This window comes from Sparus aurata, chromosome 5, assembly GCF_900880675.1.
Source record: "Sparus aurata chromosome 5, fSpaAur1.1, whole genome shotgun sequence".
NCBI lineage: Eukaryota > Metazoa > Chordata > Actinopteri > Spariformes > Sparidae > Sparus > Sparus aurata.
Window position 1 is genome coordinate 17,688,677 of NC_044191.1, and position 23,200 is coordinate 17,711,876.

General features: G+C 41.2%; 1 protein-coding gene across 1 annotated transcript; it reads right to left on the reverse strand.

Annotated features, from left to right (window-relative positions):
- Positions 1-5,929: 5,929 nt before the first annotated feature.
- LOC115581718 (probable G-protein coupled receptor 21) lies at positions 5,930-8,053 on the reverse strand. The gene has a single exon (XM_030417025.1). The coding sequence runs from the start codon at positions 7,129-7,131 to the stop codon at positions 6,079-6,081; it is 1,053 nt and encodes a 350-aa protein (XP_030272885.1). The 5' UTR covers positions 7,132-8,053; the 3' UTR covers positions 5,930-6,078.
- Positions 8,054-23,200: the final 15,147 nt, after the last annotated feature.

Genomic DNA, 23,200 nt, shown 5'->3' on the forward strand with positions numbered 1-23,200 from the left:
GATTGGAACTGTTTTGTGGAAATATTGTCTTTATGTCATTAAGATTTTAGCTTTAATGTGATGACATCATCACTGGAGGGTTATTTTATTCATCAACAGTTCCTTAATTTCCAGAGGCTGTCCTACTCAGTAGAACCATCATATGGGTTGAAAAAAATGCAACTGGGTCATTATGACAGTATTTGGGTTTTTGTTATGCAAGGAGAATGAAGTAATGTCATGTACATAACCTGAGATACGTAGACAGAAGTTACAGAAGTAACGTATTGACTGAAACCCTAACCATGATGTTAATTTCTATACCTAACCAATATAGTATTGCGCATACTATTATTTGCAAAAAGTGCCTCAGTGTGATGCAGCAACTGCCACTAAGCCATATGTTGTTTTGGTAACTTTGTTGTTTTGGGAGAAGCTGAGAGAGACTGAATTTACAGGAATTTTACAATACCACCATATCTCAATATCTTGAGATGAAATTACGCATGCCGCATTAGAGGATTTCATCCATATCATGGTGTGTTCTGATTCTATTTTTTATTTGGTAATATACGCCACTAAATCACAGATTAAGATTTAGTTACTTTTCAGACTGTTCCAGGAAACACCATGTGTCTTCAAAGGTTGTAATAGTGACTGTGAAAGTTTGTGCTAAACTGTAAGTGTTCCTTTAAGTGTCAAGGACAATCCGATCGAAGATTAATAAACTGTTTGAGAACCCCTTGAATCAGCTGGAAAAAAAGGTCATCACAAAGCTGAAACAAGGCTGTTTTTCTGAACCTGTGAAAGTTGACTTTTTAGTAATACAGTCTGTGACTGTCACAGGACAGTGACACCACAAACATATGATGATCTGATATGTATTAATATTAATACAACAACATATACAATAGTAATACACTGACATGGACATTGTTCTGCAAAGAGAGTACTTTTACTTGTGATACTTTGAGTACCTAAAGCTGATAATATTCATTTTTATATATATATATATATATATATATATATATATATATATATATATATATATATATATATATATATATATATGTTCATGAATTACAATGTTGAATCAATTTACCACACTGCCAGGAAGCATGGCATAGAAAAGCTGTACACATGGTACAGAAAAGTAGGAGGAAAAAGGGGGTTAACTGTAGCTCAGTTTTGCCCAGGGCCACCTAGCAGGTCAATCGGGCCATATTTGAGGACACATAATCACATCAGGAAGTGTATCTTTGAAGCACAATTATGATTCAACCTTTCGTAACAAGCAGCTGACCCCAAAATAATTTTATTAGTCTGGTTTTTGTTGCTGCGCAAGTCAGAGACGGCTGTTTCAGACTTTTGTTGTGCATGAAAATTGTCAAATCATCAATCCGCTGCGAAAAAAATCAGCAATCCACTTCATCTGAGACATATTAGTGTTAGCCTTTATCAAACCTTATTGATCAAAACGCGGTTACATCATCACAGCATTTCTGAAGTGACTTCCATATCAACGACAACATCTCTCAGTTATGTCAAAGTAGAACGCTGTACAATGTCCTCTCACCAAATCAATAACTTTCATGTGAGTCTAATCAATGGCATCAAACGCAAACAGTCACGTCATGTGAAACAGAACAGTCATGTGAGCCAAATAAAGCAGGGCTCTCTGCAGAGGGACACACTGGATACAGCCAGAGGAATGCATTACAGCTGGAGGGATTAAAAGCATTGCAAAACTTTATGACATGTTAAATATCGCATTTTGGGGGGAATTTGATTTAAATTGACACTGTACAATCATCTTAAAAACACATCATAGTAATCAGAATGCAGGACTGTACTGCTGAATTACTGTCAATTTTTGTACTCAGAATTAATGTTTAATAATTCAGGAAATTACTGATTTTACTGTGCATTTACTTGTCTAACCCCTTAATAAGCACTGGTTAGTATTCAAAGACAAAAATTAAGAATAAAGGCCCAGTCACACCAGCTCTTATAGCAAGAATAACTGGAAAGAAATGGGGATGAGGGGTTAGGATCAAGCTGCTAGGGATTGTTCTGTTGTTGAGGGATTAAGGAAGTGATAATTCATCGCAATTATGCTGTGAAAAATTGGATTTTGATATCAAATCAATCCAAAAGACACTTATCAGAGTATCTCAGTTTAATCACATGATAACACCTACATATTTACAGTAATCTGTGACAGATTTTCAAAGTAAATTGTTCAGATCACATGCTGCTGAATAACAAACAGCCCATCTAGCGTTAAGGAGATTAAAGCCCTTTCATTCTGATATTTCTTCTTCTTGTATTATTGGTTTTGTTGTGATTTAAGGAAACACCAGCAGGCTGTATTGCACTGACTCCCATGTTTTGTTGAGCAGCGTCGCTCTGCTGGCAAGGAAAATAACACAGAACTGCAAAAAATGGTCAAACTGACTGTATAATTTGAAAAGTTTTTTTGTTTTTGTTTCAGTTTCTTACAAAACGTCCCTTTTTGCAGATTTGCATCATTTTGTCCTGTCAGCAGCATCAGGAGAAGAGAAAAGACATGCCAGAAGGTTTTCTGCAGGTCATTCTTGTTTTCGTAAATGTTCCGTAGCAACCCAGGACTCTTGGCCCTCGTAAAAAACATGATAAGCCATCTGTATTACACAACAGTAGTAAGGATACTAAGACAAAGAGTACAGTCAGTGGACTGCTTTCAGTAGCATCATGAGACAGGAACATAGATCCAGAATCATGCAGTTAAAATCTGTCGGAGGAGCATCTTTTACAACAAATCAAGCAGGGAACAAACGTGTCAATACTTTGCAGGAAATTACCTTTTCAAGGCAGATAATGTATACATAACACATACTCATACATAGAAAATGTTGTATAAATGGAACATACTGGGGGGCACCAGGGTCAGTGGGACTTTCGATCCCCCTGACAGCAGCTGGTTTACCCCCCGATGCACCGGAAATGTCCTACAGTTAAAGTCTAAACCCTGACCGTAGTCTTACCTCTGACCCTTAACCCATCTGATGACATGTGGTGTCTCTAGAGGCAAAGTGTAAAACAATTCCTTTCCATTCTTTAGCAAAAGCTGCTTTTAAAGTCACAATGAAATAAAACACAAGTCTAAAATAAAAGATGTTAATTGCAAATGACAACTACACAACTCTGTGTAGGGCGTTTTTGAAGTGATGTACATTGTGATAGTACTCATGTCAAAAAGTTAAAAAATATATCTATATTTATATCTAAAGTTCATATCTGGAATATTTTTTAAATCATATGTATTACAATGTATGACCAAATGTGTGTGGGTGCCCTTTAGAAAAGTTGAAATTGACAAATAAAGGGTAAAACATATTCAGGCCGGCCGGGAAACTGTAACAGGCTCATTAGATGTATGCCCCAAAATCATTGGCACAGACCAAACATAATAACTGAATGAACAACACTGTATGTCCTTCCACTATTTGGTAACACTCCACTTGAAAAGGGAATAATACTTGAATACTTAATTAGTTAATTATTAATTTAATATCATTAAAAGGGTGATTGAAAAGTAGCTTGACTACAATAAATAATGTGAATTCCACGACAGTCAGAGGCTGAGATGGCAGTTATGCTACTCTACTCCGTCAACTTTTAGCAGGTCTAAATTTGCAGATGATGAAATGAAAATATGTCTGTTCATCAAAAATCTAATTTGGAATATCCACATAAAAAAGGTGAAAAAACGTAGCTTAAGCTAAAGCTTGCTAAGAAAAGATTGTTAAAATTGATAAAGCTAGGCGCGCAGGTGGTCGAGTGGTTAGAGCACATGCCATAAAACGCAGCCGACCCTGGTTCGATTCCGGCCGGAGGTCCTTTGCTGCATGTCACCTCCCCCTCTCTCTCCCATGTTTCCTCTTTGTCTACTGCTAATAAAGGTGTCTATGCCACAAAAAATCTTAAAAATAAAAAAAAATTGATAAAGCTTTCATGCTTATTTGGCTGATAAGAGTGCAGTAAATATGACATCAAGTTCTTTAGCCTTTTGGCTAATTCTGGCTCATATACCAACATGTTTTACCTGTTAAATTAACTATAAATTACAACACCATACTACAGAAACTGTGGTTTGGTTTTTAGGCCAGTTCCTTTAGTTTAGTGTATATTTTGCATGCTGATTTCACACATTTATGTGACATGTATGATTCTATTCTTAGATAAAATGCTGTTTTGCCTCTGGAAATACTGATGTATACTGTGACATTAAAAAATTCCCTTCACTGAATCTAAGGAATTCAGACAAACTCATTCACAATGTGGTCTAGTTTCAGCTGTACAGTTTTATTATGATTTTTTCCGAACAACCGTACTGTACAATTTGGTTTTTGTTACCGCTTCATTTGCAACTGCTAATATGTCATACTTAAGAGCAAGACGCTCTCAAAAATACCATTTCATTGTGACTTTAAAACCAAACTATCTGAAATCCAAGGGCCTTTTGTCTTCCTGCAGTATAAAAAGAAACATTTCTTTAGACACTGTAGAAAAAATACAGGTCCAGTCCAGAGTGCAGCATCACAAACTAATAATAAGTTATCTTATAAAACAAAACACTATATCCACAAAATCTTTGTAATCCTCAAGGGCTACTTTACATCAGGGGCAGCCAAAATCCCCCAAAGGGTCCAGTTAGCCACTGTTTAAATATTTCAACTCTGAAGTATATTTACATGAAGCAAAAAAGCCACAAGCTGTCACTGGCTCTCAGAAAAGCGCTCAGACCCTCTTCCTCTCAAAGGTTTGCACGGCGTTAGCACTTCTCTTCCACTTTGCACTAATCTGGTGAAGGGCTACAGCAGAACACAAGCAGGAAAGTTACAGATTACAATGAAGTCAGTCTTCGCACTGAAGGTCGCATGGATCCTGGCAGACAGCAAATTCATTATCAATGCAGACACTGCCAGTAAAACAAGTCAGGAGGTGATTATCTTAGGTCGCTACGTGGCTTGTGATTTAAGAGTCATGTACTGTTTTGGCTGAGATCAAAGGCAAACAGTCCAGAGGCTTAAAAAAGAACTGCTGATCGACCTGAGGAAGAAATGCAAACAGAGAATAAAACTCTCCAAATAAATACAACTGAGTGTTTCTGTGATGAGGATACACCATCTGCTGGAAAAGTGCCAGCAGCCATTTTAGAAAGTAAAGCTGAAATCTTAAATCAACATTTCTGTGTGAAACCCGAGACTGTGTAAACATACTTGGAGCTTCCTACTAACTCCTAACTTCAATGGAGAAAAAAACACACGAGCTCCTGCCTAAACCTCAATCTCTTCTCTGGGAAATGAGATTCAAGTCCATCCGATACACATTTTGAACTCTCAGACACACACACACACGTACACACGCACACACAGGCTGATTATCAGATGATTTTCTTGGTAAATTATTTTCCACACAACACATTAGACTCGTTAGCATCTGGAGTTCCCCCCGAGGAACACAGATCAGTAGTGTGTTTCAAGTGTTTAACATTTTTTTGCTAATTCTACCCTGAAATAACCAAGACAATTTGCAGATTTTTCAGTCAGGCTTGAAAAGATTTAAAATATTATTTGCATTTCAGTGGATCGCACAACACAAGTCGCATTGTGCTTTCCTTTTTTTTTGCATCTGGGAGTCGTTAAGTCAGAGCAGGCAAGAGAGTTCATTAAATCCTCTGAACTGACGCACATGAATCTTATGCCCGCAGTCCAACTCTCTTCATCGATATCAAACTTCTTTACTTCGTGTCGCCAGCTTGTGATGATTGAAAGAGCAGCATCACACAGAGGAGCATTCGAGGAAGACCCAGAAGGAGTTTCACAGCCTTCTTTTCCGCAAAATCAGCCTTTGGGACGACCAACAGGCATCTGCACGGGCATCTTTCTGTGCTCCGTATGGGGGGGGGGGGGGGGGGGGGTCCTCAACACATTTCACTGCGGGACCAAAAAGACCTGTGTCATGCTACGCAGCTGAGAGCAAAGCACACACAGAGGGCCGATGCCGCCAAAGTGACTGAGCCGAGTCCATCATCATGGGAACTCATACTTGGCATCAAGGGTCTGGTCGTGGGCTGACTGGAGCTGGAGCCTTCTTGGCATCCATGCAGCCGAGACAGGAAGGAAACAACGGGCTAAAGAGACGGCATAGACCTTTCCGGAAGACGCTGTTGGAGAGGCTGTAGATGAGACAGTTACAGAAGCTGTTGCTGATTGCCAACCATGTTGTGAGGAAGGATGCCACCTTGTGGTGATACAACCCAGCGCTCTCCAGGAGGAAGTAGAGAATGTATGGCATCCACAGCACGTAGAACACACTGGTGATGCGGAACAGCACCATGGCGTAGCGTTTGTCTGGGCAGCCCTCACACCGCTGGTCACCTTTATCGCCCTCGGTCTGCGAGCTGAAGCGGGCATGGCGCTGGGTGATCTCTCGCGTGTGCTGCCGGCAGATCCTGAATATACTCCCGTAGGTGAAGCAGACGGTGAGCGCTGCTGGTGCGTAGAGCAGCCCCACAATGAAGGTGCTGAACCCTGGGTTGGTCTTCCAGGAGTCTGCGCACCACTGAAATATGTCCCCGTGGTAACCAGGCTTCCCCCAGCCGAAGAAGGATGGCAGGAAGATCAAAGCAGAGTAAACCCAGATGAGGACGATGCACACCCTAAGACGGCATGGCGTCACCAGCGTGGCATACGACAGTGGGCGGGTGATTGCTATGTAGCGGTCCACGCTGATGCACGCTAGCGATGCCATGGAGACGCTCTTCAGGACAGAAACCATATAGCCAAACACCTTGCAGGTGAGCTCCTCATTCAGGCCCCGAAGATAGTGGAGGAGGGACAGCGAGGGCACCAGGCAGCTGACACCCACCAGCAGGTCGGCATAGGCCATCGTCTGGATGAAGTGGCTGGTGGTGTGGTGGTGCAGAAGTGGGGCACAGTGGAATACGAAGATCACCACCAGGTTGCCGGCAATGATGAGCACAGTGAGGAAGAGGATGACGACCACCTCTAGCACGCAGGTATCCAGCCTATGGGAGTAACCCACTGCACCCAGCAGGCAGAACGGGGGAGAACCGCTTTGGTTCACATCAGAAGAAGAGTTCATGTTTGGACTGGAGAATGGACGGGGGGCAGTTTCAGCTCAACGCAGTGGTCATCCTGTCACCCAAGTCTCTATCTTAATCATGAAGTTGCCCATTGCGTCTTCTGATCCAAAAACAAAATTGTGCCTCTTGTTCCTCTTAAATCAGCATCTTTTCCCCCTCAGGGAGCCTGTCTTCAAGAAGCAGTAATTCATCAGTGTATGCAAAAATGCAGCCAGGCTTTACTACTGCTGCTGCTTTTGTTGCTGCTGGGTGTGATATAAGTGCATGTGTGCAACCTCGATAGTCAAAAAGGATCCCCAACCCTGAACAGGAGATGCCAGTCTAATGCTGCAGTGCAAACCGTCCTCCCCTTGCAGCTGTTTACCATATCCCCCCTCGACTGCAAATCCTGAGGTAAGCACTCTGCTCCGGCACGCAGCCACCAAAAAATCCAGGCATCCACTTCTGCTCTTGTGCCAGCAAAGAAAAAGGGAGGTAAAAACAATGCCGAAATTTCCCAGCAGATTCGATGTTAACACTTCTCCATGCCGACAGCGACAGCTGTCTCAGCAAACAAAAGGGGGAGAGTCCAAACAAGCGGCGTCGAATCTTGAAGTGGCAGCCTTGTCCATGGTCCTGTGACAGACACCCACAGAGTCCTAGAGACGGACGGGCGCAGGAAGGCAGGCAAACACCCAGAGGTGATGGATAATGTCACCAGGATCTCCTCACTGTAAAAAGCCTCTAGTGAGGCTCAGGCCGGAGGCTGTCTTCCACTGTGTGTAAAGTGAGCGAGTGTGCATCCATGAATGTGTGTGTGTATGAGAGAGACAGAGGGAGATATCAGGGAGGCAGCCTGTAAACTGCCTCTCCTCGCTGCTGTGGTGGCAGTAATGATGATGCAGCGCTGCCACTGCTGCTTTGCTCTCCTCCCCCTGCTGCTTGCTCTCTCTCTCTCTCTCTCTCTCTCTCTCTCTCTCTCTCTCTCTCTCTCTCTCTCTCTCTCTCTCTCTCTCTCTCTCTCTCTCACACACACACATTTTTCCCCAGTCCCGTTTTCTTTGCTCCCTCTTGTCCAGCCTTCGCCTTTTCTCTTTCACACACTCATTCTGACTCCTTTCTTTTCTTCCTCACTCCTCCATCTCTCACTCTTTCCTTTTTTTTACCTTTTACCCCATTACGGTTTTTTCACTGTATGAATATCACCAAATCTTAAATTCAGAATGTAATATACTCACTAAAATTTGGTGTAAAAAAACATTGATCACATAATAAAATTAGTTTTTCTAGTTTTGTTATATCAAATTTAGCAATCTGTTATATATATCTATCTGTTTTTCATACCAGAGTCACAACACAAGTTAAGACAATAGCCCTTTGAAAGCTCACACCCTGGGAACTGAGCTGGGGTGATGTGTGCCTGAATTTCACAGTCTAACTTCATAATAGAGAAATTAAAGAAAATTGTGGTGACATAACAGAAACACTACAGGAAGCTGGTTTTACAGCCCTTCAAAAATTACAACATGTACCATTTCCTGAAATGTTCAAACTTAATCAGCTAAAGGTCAGATAGGGCTGTGGACACTGGTGAGCACCAACAGAAAAAGGATGCTGCATCAGAGCCAAAGTACTGATTTTTTAAAGTTTTTTTATTGTATCAGCAATCAGACATATGCACACACAAAAAAAGACACCGATAATTGCAAAAAAAATGGTAAATATTGGCCCTGATAATCATCCAGAGCGATAAGTGGTCTACACACATTCTGATTCTGAAAGATGGATTAAACTGATCATGAAAATGGTTTCAGATAAAATGTAATATTATCTCATTTTGAAAATAATGTTTTATCACACAATAATTTTTTCCTCAATCAGTAGATTCAGTAAATGTTCTGTAGAGATGTATTTCACAGCCATGTTTGCATGTTTAATTAATACATTACAGTGAGACTTCACATCTCTGCTGACTATCATCTATCCTTTTCTTCCCTCTCTTACTTCTTCAGCTTCTTCCTCACTGTTACTGTAACTGTCCCCCCCCCCCCCCCCCCCCCCCCATCCGTCTCTGCATCCCTCCACCCTCATCTTACTCTCACAGCTCCTTGAAGAAAGCCATGCCCCCCCTCCACATCTGTGAGCCAATGAGCAGCGAGCAGGTTTCCATCTCCACAGAGACTATTCACGCCCACCCACGTGCGCACACACACCCTCCCTGGCAGGCTTCCCTCACATACAAAGTGTACCCGTGCAAATGCAACGACATGGCAACATGCACACGTGTTCGGAGGCACAGTGGGGGATGTTCATACACATCTGTAATCTTTTGATTAGGAGAGGAATTCCTGCAGCGTCCACTGAAAGGAGAGACGAATGAAAAGATGGAAGGAGGATAAAGGATGGAGGAGAGAGGAGAGAGAGTCGAGCCGGTTAAGGTGTGACAGGGAGGACGAGAGTGGAGGAAGATGTGAATTTATTTTACTGCGATCACACAGACACACACACACACATATACACACAGAGCTCACCTGCTGCTCGTTAAAACGCAGGAGGATTAACCACAGTTGAGTAAAAATGACTATTAAATGGTCAGATCATACAAATAACAAACGACAATATCTAAATGATATTAAAAAAAATGTTTAAACGCAAAACAGAGCTAAAATCAGTCTTCTATGGTAAAACTTCCGATCCCACTGTGAAATGTAAATAGACTTTTCCACTTGACCGTCCGCTCAAAGCACTTTACAACACATTCACATACACATTCATACAATGATGGCAGAAGCTGCTCATCAGGACCTTTGGGGTTCAATATCCTGCTCAAGGATACTGCGATATGCAGCCGGGGAGCCAACGATTCGTACCAGCAACCTTCCAATTAATGCTCTACCTCCCGAGCTACAGCCGACCTTTGTCCCCCATTGGAACTACTTTGCACTGATGAGGTCAAAGCGCAGCTATTACCGAAAGACTCAAATATGTGGTTGGGTAAAATTCAGATGATTAATGAACAGTTACAGTTGTGTCAGGAGAGGTCCAGAAGCCATCAGGCCTACACCAAGGATCCCGTTCTCCATTACAGTTACAAAACAACAGAAGAAACAAAAAACAAAAAGAATGTATCAGTCTCATAGTTTCATGTTCTACCTTTTAGAAGAGACCATCAAATTGAAACCGCCAAAACAACAGATAGAGCATCAGCTTCTGTAACCGCCTGCGTCATAACCCCACTGTGTTGTCTGCTGATTCGCCACATCAAGCCAAAGCATCTCCTGTGATATTTGGTTCAGAGGCAACCAGAGGGGTCACTGCGAGAACGTCACTCCCTTCCAGGCCAACTGTCGGCGGAGAACACAGGCGCCATTCAGACACTGTTTGTTTTTTTGGTTACCATATGGTGAGCACTGTGCTGGGTAGGAAGGCCATTAGCTGCCATGTTTACGTGTCTGTTTTTTGCTTTTATTTTCTGGGTCAAGGGTCAGAGGTGCCACATCTGCCCGAGTTATGAGGCCGAACATCGAGGAGGTTTTTAACACGCAGCCAGTCGTCTGACATCATGCAAGACATGTCAGCACGGACGCAGACATCAGCACCTCCGTCATGTTCCCAAGTCCGCGCTCTGCTCTGAGTAAACAGCAGGCAGGCTTGCGGGGGAAAGCCACCTTGTGATCGAATATTTGTAAAGGAGAGCTTGTGATGCTGTACTTTGAGCCCCATAGGGCAAGATCTGAAAGTCACAACAGTAGACCCCCGCGGCGTAGTCTGTTACAAAGCAGACTGAAAACCTGAATAACTGCGGAAAGAGAGATAAAAGGACTCCTTTTTTCTCTCCACTTTCATTATGTTGTTGAAGGATGACCGTGTTAAGACTTTATGAAAAGCCATTAAAGATAAATTATCTACAGTCATAACTAAGAAAGATTTATAAATTGAGAATCAGCCTTTTAGGCAACACAGTGAATGTTTCCACACATTTTTAGATTTGGCCTTAACCGCCATTAGAGGTGTATTCCATATTTTAAGGGACACTCCATTCTGCTACCCAATAAATACAGAAAAGTGCAGAACGTCTAATGTAGCAGCAGACCTTTCATCGCATTTATGTACTAAGAGAACAGGCTGCCATCCAATCACTCGAAAAGCTACTCACTTAGCATACAGTATATACAACTTAGTATATTAGGTTTCATAGCACCAATGCTAATAAACCTCTTATGAAAGCTTTTTATTAGTAAAGAATAATGTAAGATGGAAAGGGTACACATCAGTTCACTTTTTAATTGCTCCTCGATCATGAAGAGCGCTCCTTCCTTTATTTTGATTTCTAAATATATGTTTAATCTCTAATCAGTAATTAATTCTATGCACATACGCGCTGCGCAACAACAAAACAATGACCCCCACCACTAACCGCAAAGCAAAACAAGACAGAAAACAGGAAACTAATGTGGGAATCAAATTGTTCAAAGTCAGTGTTTGGATTAGAACATCATCGGATGCGAGAGGAGGGGAGATCCTTTTCGTCTGAGCGGTGGGGAGTCATCAGGAATTCATATAATAAGGGGTAATTCTCCTCTCCGCATAAGGTATTAACAGAAACTTAGATAGGCTGACAGTTATGGTCCAGTACACATCAAAGGTTTGTTGCTTTGGGGAAGGCATGATCACTGTCATGAAGTATGTATCAACTGTTCTGTTGTTACCTTATGTTATATACAGCAAGTCAGTGGTCGTCTCTCCATGCCACATCTGATTCATGGCACAGAGTCTGAAATCCTTCAACGTTTTAGCAACTCTCACATTTGAACAAGGAGCATTTTACCTTACACTAATCCCCTTAAATAAAATATACGTCACAGACTGTTCCTTCAAAGTAAAATTTCAGTCTGAAATCCCAGGGGACGGCTGCGTGAACATTCGTAGCCGTAATGGCAAAACGTTCTGACTACCTGCCGATTTTATTCTACACCGTTCGCAACCCGACCAGTTCATATATCATTCATGTTCTCGTACACTATTCATGATGTCATAAATTCACTCATGGTAATCTCTGCCCCATTTTCTGTCATCTACTGTTTGTTTTTTTTTTCAGAGAAACACTGTGACCTGCTGTACAGCTCCTGTCCAAATTAAATTAACCTCAGGCACATGGTTCATTAGGGGGAGGCCAGCTCGGTGCCAAAGGCAATTAGCTTTTATGGGGTGAGTCTGCACGGCCAATATTGTGTCCTCCCTGTCACCAGACGCACAAACACAGGCCAAGGACCCACAACACACAATAACAGGAGGAGGCAGCCTATTAGTGTCAGAACACAGAGAAAACACGTCACATTGACAGATGACGCTACAGCAGGAGGGGGACAAAAAATCACTTTCATCTTTCTCCAAATCTGTTACGGTACCTTCCTGCTTTCCTTTAAGTCCCAAACAGGATGTCCAGTCTCAGGAGCTCCACACATGATCCGACGCTGCCGCGGCTGAGCCTCATTTGTACGGTAGTCACCTTTTGCTTTTATAACATGTTTTGGTCAAAGACAGGCATTTAGACACGCTGGAAGTCAGTCACAGTTGATGATGCGGATAGGCATTACAGTCTCTGTAATGACGTCACAGTAAAAGATGTGTGACATTCATGTATGTTTTTTGTGTTGATTGATTTGATAGGCCATGATAACTTATATCTAAAAACAACAATTTACAATCATTTTGAAATGTTTGGTGCTACAGCAGACAGCAACACCACATACTATACTGCAGGTCAAAGCAGCCACAGAGGCAATGACAGCAAGGAGACGAAGATGGAGACAAATTCCCCAGACTCCATTACAAAATTGCTCAATTTTGTGAGTTGTCGAGTTCTGAGAAACAAATGAATGTTTGTGGAAAGCTGACTATGACAAATTCTTAATTATTTGGTCCTTCTTGTAAATTCACCAAAATGTTATAATGTTATTGATTAATTGAATGATTAATTTTCCTTGTGTAAAAAACCTTGTGAAATTTCTTCCAGCGATGTACATGTTTATTTACATGAAGTGTAATGGTGAGATTATATTTTAAGACCCAAATGCAGACACATACACGGGAGGCAGGAAATGGGGAATGAAAAGCTAGCTTAATTATAAAAAGCCCAGTGAGTACAAAAAAACAAGTGATCTAGACACAAAAGGCTAGTCAAAAAGGACAAAGTAGCAACTAAAAGGCACAAACAAAGTGCAAAGAAAAAAGCAAAGTTCAAATCAAAAGGGAAGCAAGAAAACGAAAGGAACTGTAAACACATAAGGGAGAACGTAACTATATACACAGGGACACTGATGAGGGGATCAGGAACAGTTGAGGTGAGTGAGGTGGGGAAAAACACAGAGAGGGAAAAACGCATAGGAGAAACTGAAAAGCAAGAGACACACAAGGGCATGGTTTCAAAATAAAACCGGAAATAAAACGATAAAACCCAGGATCGTGACATGTAGAGCAGGGACGTGAGAGCCAATCAACACTGGTCACTCAAGACAAATGTCGAGACATGTTAATGCCAGGGATAAAGGGGTGACCGGTGTATATGACACAGATCTGCCTGTTGCAGCATAGTTCTGACTGATAAACTAAGGCTAGAACAAATAATTGGGGCAATGGTGTGTTTACAGAACGCCATGAACAAATCCTGCATAGTTTGCTGAGTGCACAAAGCTGAAAATACTTCAATTTTGAATGCATGGATCTGAATACTCTGAATGCTTGTTTATGATATCTTTTTTCAGTCCTTGTTATTGTCCCTTATTGAATCTGCTATTGATTTATATGGCTGTTGCTTGCAGCCTTTCATTTGCCTGTTTGTGTTTCACTTGGACAAAGAGGCATAAGGCAGGCGCAGCCAGAGTCAACAGGTCGCCGCTGATCTTTAACGTGACACAACGTGCAGCCGCAGTAAACAAATCGTCCACTTTCAAGTTTCATAAGACTGTTATGGCAGCTATTGCACCTGAATCTGACCTATTTCATCTTTCAAAAAGCTTTAAACTGATAGCAACTGTTGACAGTCTTTTTTCTTTTCTTTCTTTCTTTTTGCCAATTAGACACCAGACTCATGGGCTCATTAGTAAACTCATCTACAAACCAAACTGACAGGGTTGTGTGTCTGAACTTCGTTCTGACAATACAGGGGGAGCTGAGTAATTTAATATTATTTATTGTACTCGTCAGTAGTTCAATTCATTGTTCCGGACAGCGTCTCGACAAAATTGAAAGATATGGTCAGTAACAGACATTGACAGTCCACAGCACATAGACATAATGTCCTGCCAAGTTACTGTATGACTTCTCAAAATAACAGCTCAGTCAAAACTTAACACATAGACATGGAATACACATTAAATATTTTTATAGAAGTAGATTTAAATACAGATCTGATAGGCCTGAAACAGTAAATTGAAATATCATCAAAATCCCATCATGGACAAGTACAATATCTAAATGTAAGTTTTTTGTCAAATGTGTCACAACATGCTATTAACCAATGAATCTCTGTGGTTCTACTCCCAGGCCCACAGATCATATTCTCCATATGTAAGCAAACAGGCTTGTTTGGTGTAGACCCCAGCAAATGTAAAAAATTCATTATCAATCATGACTCATAACACAACCGCATTATACGAACCAATAATTGCCTTTGTTTGCTTATCCTCCGGCCCTACAGTTAGATAGCACTATCTTATGTATTAACTTTAACTGTCACTTAAGCTAATGCTGCTTCTTACTTGACTGAAAATCTGACTTCCATTCTCTCATAGGGCACGGGGCGTATCAACACGTAAAGGTCAGAGGTCAGCCGTGCTGGAGAAAGCCTCGCTGAGCGGTGTGAAACTGCCCTTGGCTTTCATGGGAATTCATGGGAAACAGCCTGCCCATAGCTGCTTATCGCAACTTGAAGTAACTGAAGCGGCATGACACAAAATCCATTCATTGGAAATTCCTTCCTCACTCTCTGACGTACCATCTGGCATTTACCAAGAAGTTATAGCAACATGTGACCAAATGAAACGCACTGTTATCTGGTATAAAGCAAAAATTGTTGGAAAAGCACATATTTCAATAAAATAGTCCCTACACAGGCAAATTCACTAAAGCTGTAAGGTGCAGCTGTGATTCTCCTGAACTTCGTGTCAAGAAAAAGTCCAGTTCAGTGGCTAACCACAGCGTTTTGGGAGAGTAACTGTGCCGTTCTGTCCATACAAACTTTTGTCTAAAGTCCCACCAGAAGACACTGAAGACGTAGGTAGGTCATAATGACATACAGCTTAGTCACAGAATTACTTTCTACAATTTTAGCTGTAACGTTGGATAGCAGCCACAGTAAACATACGGTTAGCCTTTCATGCTCAACTTTTGAGATTTTTCCTCAGGCGAACCGCTTCACTTCTTCAGTAGTAGTCAAACAACAGATCAGTCTTTTCTTGTTCTTGAGAAGCAGCAGCATTTCACTGAAACATGGAGACATATACTGTACATTTAGTGCCGGACGGACAACTCAATGCTAATTTCCCTCTGCTCGCATTCACCATCAGTGTTCTGTCACTCTCTCACATTAACTCATACACACACACACACACACACACACACAGTCCTATTCAGGAGCAACACTACTCTAATAATATAACCTTTATTAGGTGCCTTTACCTATATAATATGGGAGAATATGGCAGCTGTCATCGGTGATATCACTTTGGTGATATGCTACCCCTTTTAGTTGGGAGTATGAACACGACAGGTGGCCAGTTCTTATATATTGCACCTTTAAAGAATGAGGAGAGGGAGCTGGCCAAATGCAGGCATTGTCATGCGTACACCTTGGCCTGTAAAAGCTATTAGGAGTTTATTAATATTTTCTTTACCTTGTAAACTCTGCACTACTCTATAAGAAAACACTGTTTTAACAAGGTTCCTATTTCCTTTCTACCTAGCTGATTGAATGTGATTCAAAACACATTTCAAAATACTCCGAGTGGGTTCATCCTGTTCAGAGTGTGACTGTGACCTTCCACACCAATATTCACCTCCTCATTACCATAATCTACTGTGAATTCACTGAGGCAGGCAGCCAGAGTCCCTGCATTGTTACTGTAATGACTTTGCCAGCACATTAGAGACGCTTTCAACCAAGTACTCAGACAGAGGTGCTGAGATAATGCACACACACACACAGTGGACAATTATTAGCAGCTGTTGTTTCATTTCCCCTTTAGTAACTTAAAGATGCAGAATCAGAATCAGGAGTTCAGTGTCTCGCTGATGGACACTCACCTGTGTGAATGTTCAAGCTGCACTTTGTGAGGTCTCATTCGCAGCTTCACACTGTTAAATCTTTCAAGATCATTTGCCATTTTACCTAGACTTGTAGGTTACTTTACTAACTTTTTAACTTTATAAACCAAGCAATTAATAAATATAAATCGTTTTTTCTCTGTCCTTTGCCTGAATAGATAAAGCAATGCACAGATAATTCCAAGGTTGCAGGTTTAATTCCCTGTGAGTCATTCCGTATGAAAGTATTTGATATAATCATGAAGCTGACTTCCTCCCTGCACACAGGAGTGTGGCTGTAAACTGCTCATCCTACCATCAAAGTAACTTAATAATCATAGTAACAGTCAATTATTCCAATAGAAGGCTGTAGATCAGCCGGTTCCCTGTAGGTTCAACACACTTTTCCAAACAGGCATTTCAGCTGATGGCTCCCTGGAAAGATTCCTGCATTAAAAAATCAGATGAACAAGGGGCCTCCACTTACAACACACACACACAGCTGACAGACAAGCTCTAATTTTAGCTTTTAATTAAATTCACCGCCTCTTGAATTCATCTCAGGGTTGTGATTAGGGACAATGCAGCACACTGCTAATGGGAGCGGGGTAAATAGCGCCACTGGATTTTACTGTTCGACAGCGCTTCACGGCTTAGCGCGCTGACGGATAACAGATCAGAAACACCTCAGCCATTTCCCCACACATGAGTGATTTTCTCAATTAGCACGGCAGAAGTGTGCAGCAAGGGGAGGAGGCGTGTATGTGAGTGTGTGTGTGCATATTCAGGGCTTGTTTTTGTGACTATTTTAGCAAGCATGGAGTAATCACGTGCGTTGCCATGTGTTCATACCGTATGCATGTACATACAGTAGGCTGAACACAAGACTGTACATGTGTATCGGAATCCCTGCACAATTTTAGCGCTTTTGTCCACTGGCCAATATGATTAGTGAAGAGCCGCCAATTTGATTACATTTCAAAGCTTTCCTGGATTTGCTGGAGAACACCTTCATATTTTTCCAAGCCTCTAATTCACACATACAGTTGATTCAGTGAGGCTCAGGCTCATGAATATGCTGAGTCTGGTGCCCGGAAGACTGAAAACGTGTGATCATTGTCACTGACGTGGGACTGCAGGAGGGAATGTTGTGGAGGATAAATGGCGAGAAGTGAAGGAAATAGAAAGAGATTGTAATGTTGGAAAGAAGAAAATATCCACTTAAGTTACTTTCAATTACATTATTACACCAGGACAAGTGAAGTACGGTGTCAGCTTGACTTTTGTATGTGTTCTCTCTACTTAAACAGCCAGGGTCAAACCTGTTTAAGAAAGAAATTGTATTTTTTTGCTTAGCAACAGACATAACTGATGAATGGGCTAATTAGACTCCTAACAAATTGATTAAAGGGCTGGAAGGAGATTGTAAGAGGGCCACATTTGGCCCCCGGGCCTCCAGTTGAATAGGTCTGCCTCACACTATTGACACTTTTCTATAAATTTTTCAATCAAATCAATATCTTAACTCTTTTTAATTCCTTTTAGGCTGTGCTAATCAGAGCACTTTTTATCCTTTTTTACTGTTTTATTCTCTGTGTTTTAGCCTTTATGCTTTTATTTTTTATAGTCTCTCATGTCTTATGCTCTTATGCTTTTATGTTTTAGTCCCTCATGTTTTTAGCCTCTATGCTTTTATGTTTTAGTCCCTCATGTTTTTAGCCTCTATGCTTTCATGTTTTAGTCCCCCATGTTTTTTGCCTCCATATTTTAACCAATATTTTAACCCTTTACTGTTTTAGACTATCAGTTTTTAATCTCCAGTGTTTCCTCAGGGGGGCCTGCCAGATTGGGAGTTGTCTCTGGTCTGGCCGCGGGGGGTGCTGTCCCGTGGACGGTTCCGGCCTGGGCGACTAGAGGGCTCTGCACTTTGGTGCGGGGCCTCCTGTCTGCCCGGGTTGGGGTGGTCTCTGTGGTGGGGCTCCCTGCGACCTTGGACTGGGATCTCTCCCAGTGTGGTTGGCCCCCCAAAGGTAGCTTCCTAAAGCTTCCTCTGTGCCTCAGGTCTCGCTGCCCAGCCATGTCTCTGTAGTGACAGCTAGCGTTTGTGTAGGTGTGAGTGTGTGTATGAGTGTGTATATATTTGTGTGTGTCTCTGTGCATGACTATGGGGGTGGGAGGGTTGGGTTCTTTTAAGCTTCTTCTCCTGATTTCATTTGCTGTTTCTCTTTTTCTGCTGTAAGGCACTTTGTGATACTTTCTGTATGAAAAGCGCCATATAAATAAAGGTTGATTTGATTTGATTTGATTTGATTTGATCTGAGTTGTGAAGTCGGCCTGTAAAGACCAAGTAAAGACAGAGTTGACGAGTCTCTGTGATCAGTGTGAAAACGTCTGTCTGTAGTCTCATTTAGCCACTTGTTAGCAACCAACCTTTGTACGACACGTTAATAGTTCAAACATGAGGTGTTTACAGCAACAATATCTGCTCATAAAATTTGTATTTTGAATCATGTTATTAAATATTAAATGAGTTTGTATTCTGCTCGCTCTGTACTGGTGTTTTTTTGTTGTCGGAATATGTGTCAGAGCCGCCATGGTAACACATCACAGGATGGCCCACCTTTCCCAGCATTCAAAGCATCAGTCAGGGCCTTTTAACTTGTACGCAGTGTAATGTAATTCTTACAGATTCATTTGACTGAACATCAGGATATCTGCAAGACTGAATAAAAACAGTCACTGCCAATTTAACTTCACTAGTAGGTTGATGTAGTGTGATGTTGAACACATGTTGGCCTCAGACTGAACTCATATCTCAAACACACTAAAGTGCACAAACTGGCTCCGTGCCTGTTTTTACTCGATCCGTTAAATGTCTGAGTGAACAGAACTACAGAACTACAGAGAAGTGATGATGAGAGTCCAGACTGACTGGACACCCACATCACACTCTTCATCGTGTTTTATGCCCCATTACTTAATTCAAATACATTTAGTCCGACTGATGTATATTATTTCCATTCCACATTGTTTGCAGTATGTTGATGGATTTGGGGATTTTTCTAGAGAACCCTCAGGAATGTCTCCAACCTGCTGTTTCACCTCAAATTAACTTTAAGGTGCACAATAAATTGAGGGAAAATACATTTTTTTTTAAAAACTGACTCCGCTCATATTTTCACTGAACCACTAATGCCTTTATTGATATAATGTCATTTGTGATAATGGGGCCATAGTGTGTCTCTGGAGACAGACACACTTTGCCCCATTAACACAAACAACATTATATCAGTAAGGGCATTAGTGCTGACTGACTGACTGACTGACTGATTATCTTTTTTGTTTCCTCAGAGGAAAACAAGGAAAATAGCTGGTATGTTGCCAGTAATATCACATTTGTTCAGTTATGAGAGGGGAGATTGAGGACAAGTTGAACAGGGACAGGAGGGAAACAAACAACTGTTTCAGAGTGAAAACAGACTCAAGCCAAGCCATCATATGTGAATGTAAAAGAGATTATTAGTAGCATTATCTCTAATTACTATTAGACCTACTTTGTTCTGGTTGCTTCTGTACTTGCTGCTGCTTGACTCAGGCGGCAGCCATAAAGACATGTAGAGGTGATCTATTATTCTTATTAGTTTTTTTTTTCCATTTAGTGTTTGGGTTACCGTGCATCTAAAAGGTCTTGAAAGTTAAAAAGGTCAATGTCCGCACCAACAGAAGCTCCTCTCTCCCACAGAAAACAATGCTCCTGAAACGCCTCTTCAGTAGTCCTGCCTTCAGTTTGTGACTTTGTGACATCACACTACGTCACCATGTCACACAGTTTATGATATAATGCCCAGTGACTAGTTTTGCAACAAAGAATTGATTTAGCACAGCTTCTGTGTTGTTGTTAGCGGTGCTGGGTCAGCCATGCCGACCAATCAAAGCAGACTAAGTATTAAGGACAGGGCCTTAAAGAGACAGGCACTAAAACAGCGTTTCAGACAGAGGGAGAATACAGTGGTTACTATTGGTTACGATGAGAAAACTGTTGTGTTTTTTGAGCATTGAATAATATGTCTCCTTTAAGGTCAGATTAAAGGAATAGTTTGACCATTTGGAAACTACTCTTATATCCTTTTTTGTTGAGAGTTCGGGAGGATGCCAGTCCATCTGAAGCACCAGATTTGTCAGAAAAATTGTAATCTGTGGTTGCTAGCTGCACTCACTTGAGTTTGGTCTGAACTAGTAAGAGGTTTTCTGCCCCCAAGAAATAAAAAACAGTGATAGAGGAAGTATTCAGGTTTCCTATTACTATATACTAATACTAATACTAATACTAATACTACTACTGTCATAATTGTGTCAAAGTCATTATGACCATTGACCATTAAAGTAAAAACTCTTTTGAATTATTTTGTTCTGGACTGCTGCTACAGATTATTTTCTCAATTAAACTACTGATTGTTTAATTTGAATAAATCTTGATAACTAAAGGGAAAAGCAGCAAACTCTCACATTTGAGAGGGTTATTAAAATACTCGTCGATTCATTTTCTGCCATGCAACCAACTGATTAACTTACTTCTTGAGTCAGATATACTTGAGTAGTTGCATTTATAGTACAACAATATATTTAGAAGGCTTTTCACATCAAGATTTTTGCACACAAGACACATGAAAAGTAACTAGTAACTAATGCTAACTCAAAAGGACTCTGAGGCGTGGTCTTATTTTTCTATGTGGCATTACAATCTGCTCACATCTGGCTGATAAAAAAGTGATAAATACAAATTGCTACAGATTGTTAAAGAGCGCCTTTAATGTCGCAAAGTAAAAAGACCAGATTTCCCCCTGAAATTAAAAGGAGTAAAAGAAGAAGGCGGCATGAGAAGAAAAGACTCCTGTAAAGAACAACGTGCCTTGAACTTAAACTTAAGGATTGTACTTGACTAATTGTACTTAGTTACATCAACCATTGCTAAAAGCCCGGTCAGTGCAGAACAACCACGCGTCACGCAGTCAATCTAACTGCTGTTTGACCCCCGAGGCTCACGTGTGTTTTTGCGATAAACAAGTTCACACAAAGTACACTTTCACTGCATTGTTCTGTAGGTGCACTGTGATCCATCCGTCAATCCATTTAATCATCTACTCCTCCATCCATCTGCAAATCCACCCATCCATTAAACCATCTGCCAGTGTGCACCAGATCATCCGTCCACCTCCACTTCCATTAGATAATCCATCCGCACTGGGCTTCACCCTACTTACACTTCACATGCATCCGTCCACAGACTGCAGGTTGACACTGTCAGCGTACAGAATTAGAAATCGCAGCAGTAAATGATTTATTTTTAGCTGTGTGGGCTCTCTGGAAAACACACTGTTAGATGAACGTGTGAAGAAAAACATACATTCTTAAAGTTATTTGTTCAGGGAGAATATAGGCTGATCTAATTTACTGGAAACCAGCCCAGTACAGTAATTCTTCATTCCAGGCCATTTTGAAAAACAAGATTAAATCAAAAAAGACACAAGTGAACAGATTAGCCACCAGTGGGTCCTGTTCATGTCCTGTTCATACTCCAGTGAACCAACGCAGCAGCGAGGGGTCAGTGGATGAGTAATGGGAGGAAACAGGGATGTCTGCCGCTAAAACAAGTTGACGGGAGCTATTTCAGGCCGGGGGTTGTTTAACAAAGAGCCCCTATTTTGTTCAAATGGACCATTTATAAAAACAATGGACGAGGTCTGGAGCCAGAGTTGGGAAAGTGAAGGTTGAGTGTGCTCATAAAAGTCAAATAGGCCATCTGAAGAATGGCCTAGGGTGCAAACAGCTGATATTACTCCAACTATTCTTGTACAGAAGAAGTGTTGGACTGTGTGAACGTTGCCAGGTAGAAGTAGCTGTTAAAGCTGAACCAGGTTTTTATGTTAAATATATTTGTTTTAGTGGCATAAATCAAATGTGGAGGTGTACCAAAGGCCATTATACACCAACCAGCCACAGATTGAGAAATGTATTGGGGTTTGTTTTTACAGTACCTTTTTACAGTGCATATTTAACTACCAGTAAAATTACAGACTAAAGGACCCAAGAAAACACAGAAATGTAAAAAGATGTATTTAGTTACTTCCACCCTGGTTTGGAGACGGGTTCAAGTCAGGTCCGACTGTTGAATCTTTTGCGGAAAATGTAACATAGCCCGTTTAATGACTTAAATGAATGTTAGGGCTAATATAGCTAAAGACAGGTTTTAAGAGTTAGTCCCAGGTTATGCTCACATATCATGTGAATATTTGAGCTCTGGAGGATCTGTTACAGGAATATGTGGACAGTATCTGGTCACCTTTGTTCCTATCGAGTATATTTCATTAGAAAACGTAAATTCCTAATTTGGGCCTTAAGTGTTTTGCTTTTCAACACTTTAAAGTAGGTGGGCCGCTTCATATACTGCAGGGATTATGGTTAATGTATGACCATGCTCCCTGCTATCACACTGAAACCTTGTCCTGATTTGATAAATGAAGCTCCTTATCTTTGCCTGGAGACGTATGTACTTATTTTGGACCCTGCAGTGTTTTCTCGTTTCTGGCCAGAGCAGCTGTTTGATCTCTCTGAAGTCGACTTCAAGTACAGTTGTATAATCCCTGAAACTAAAGTGTTAATACCACTTTCAACTTCGACACCATTAAGTGCAGTTCTTACCTGTGAGAAACAAGTTACCAGTGTGCACATGGCATGATGGGAAATATTGTGAGACAAAGTAGACCCACTTAATGAGAAAAGGAACAG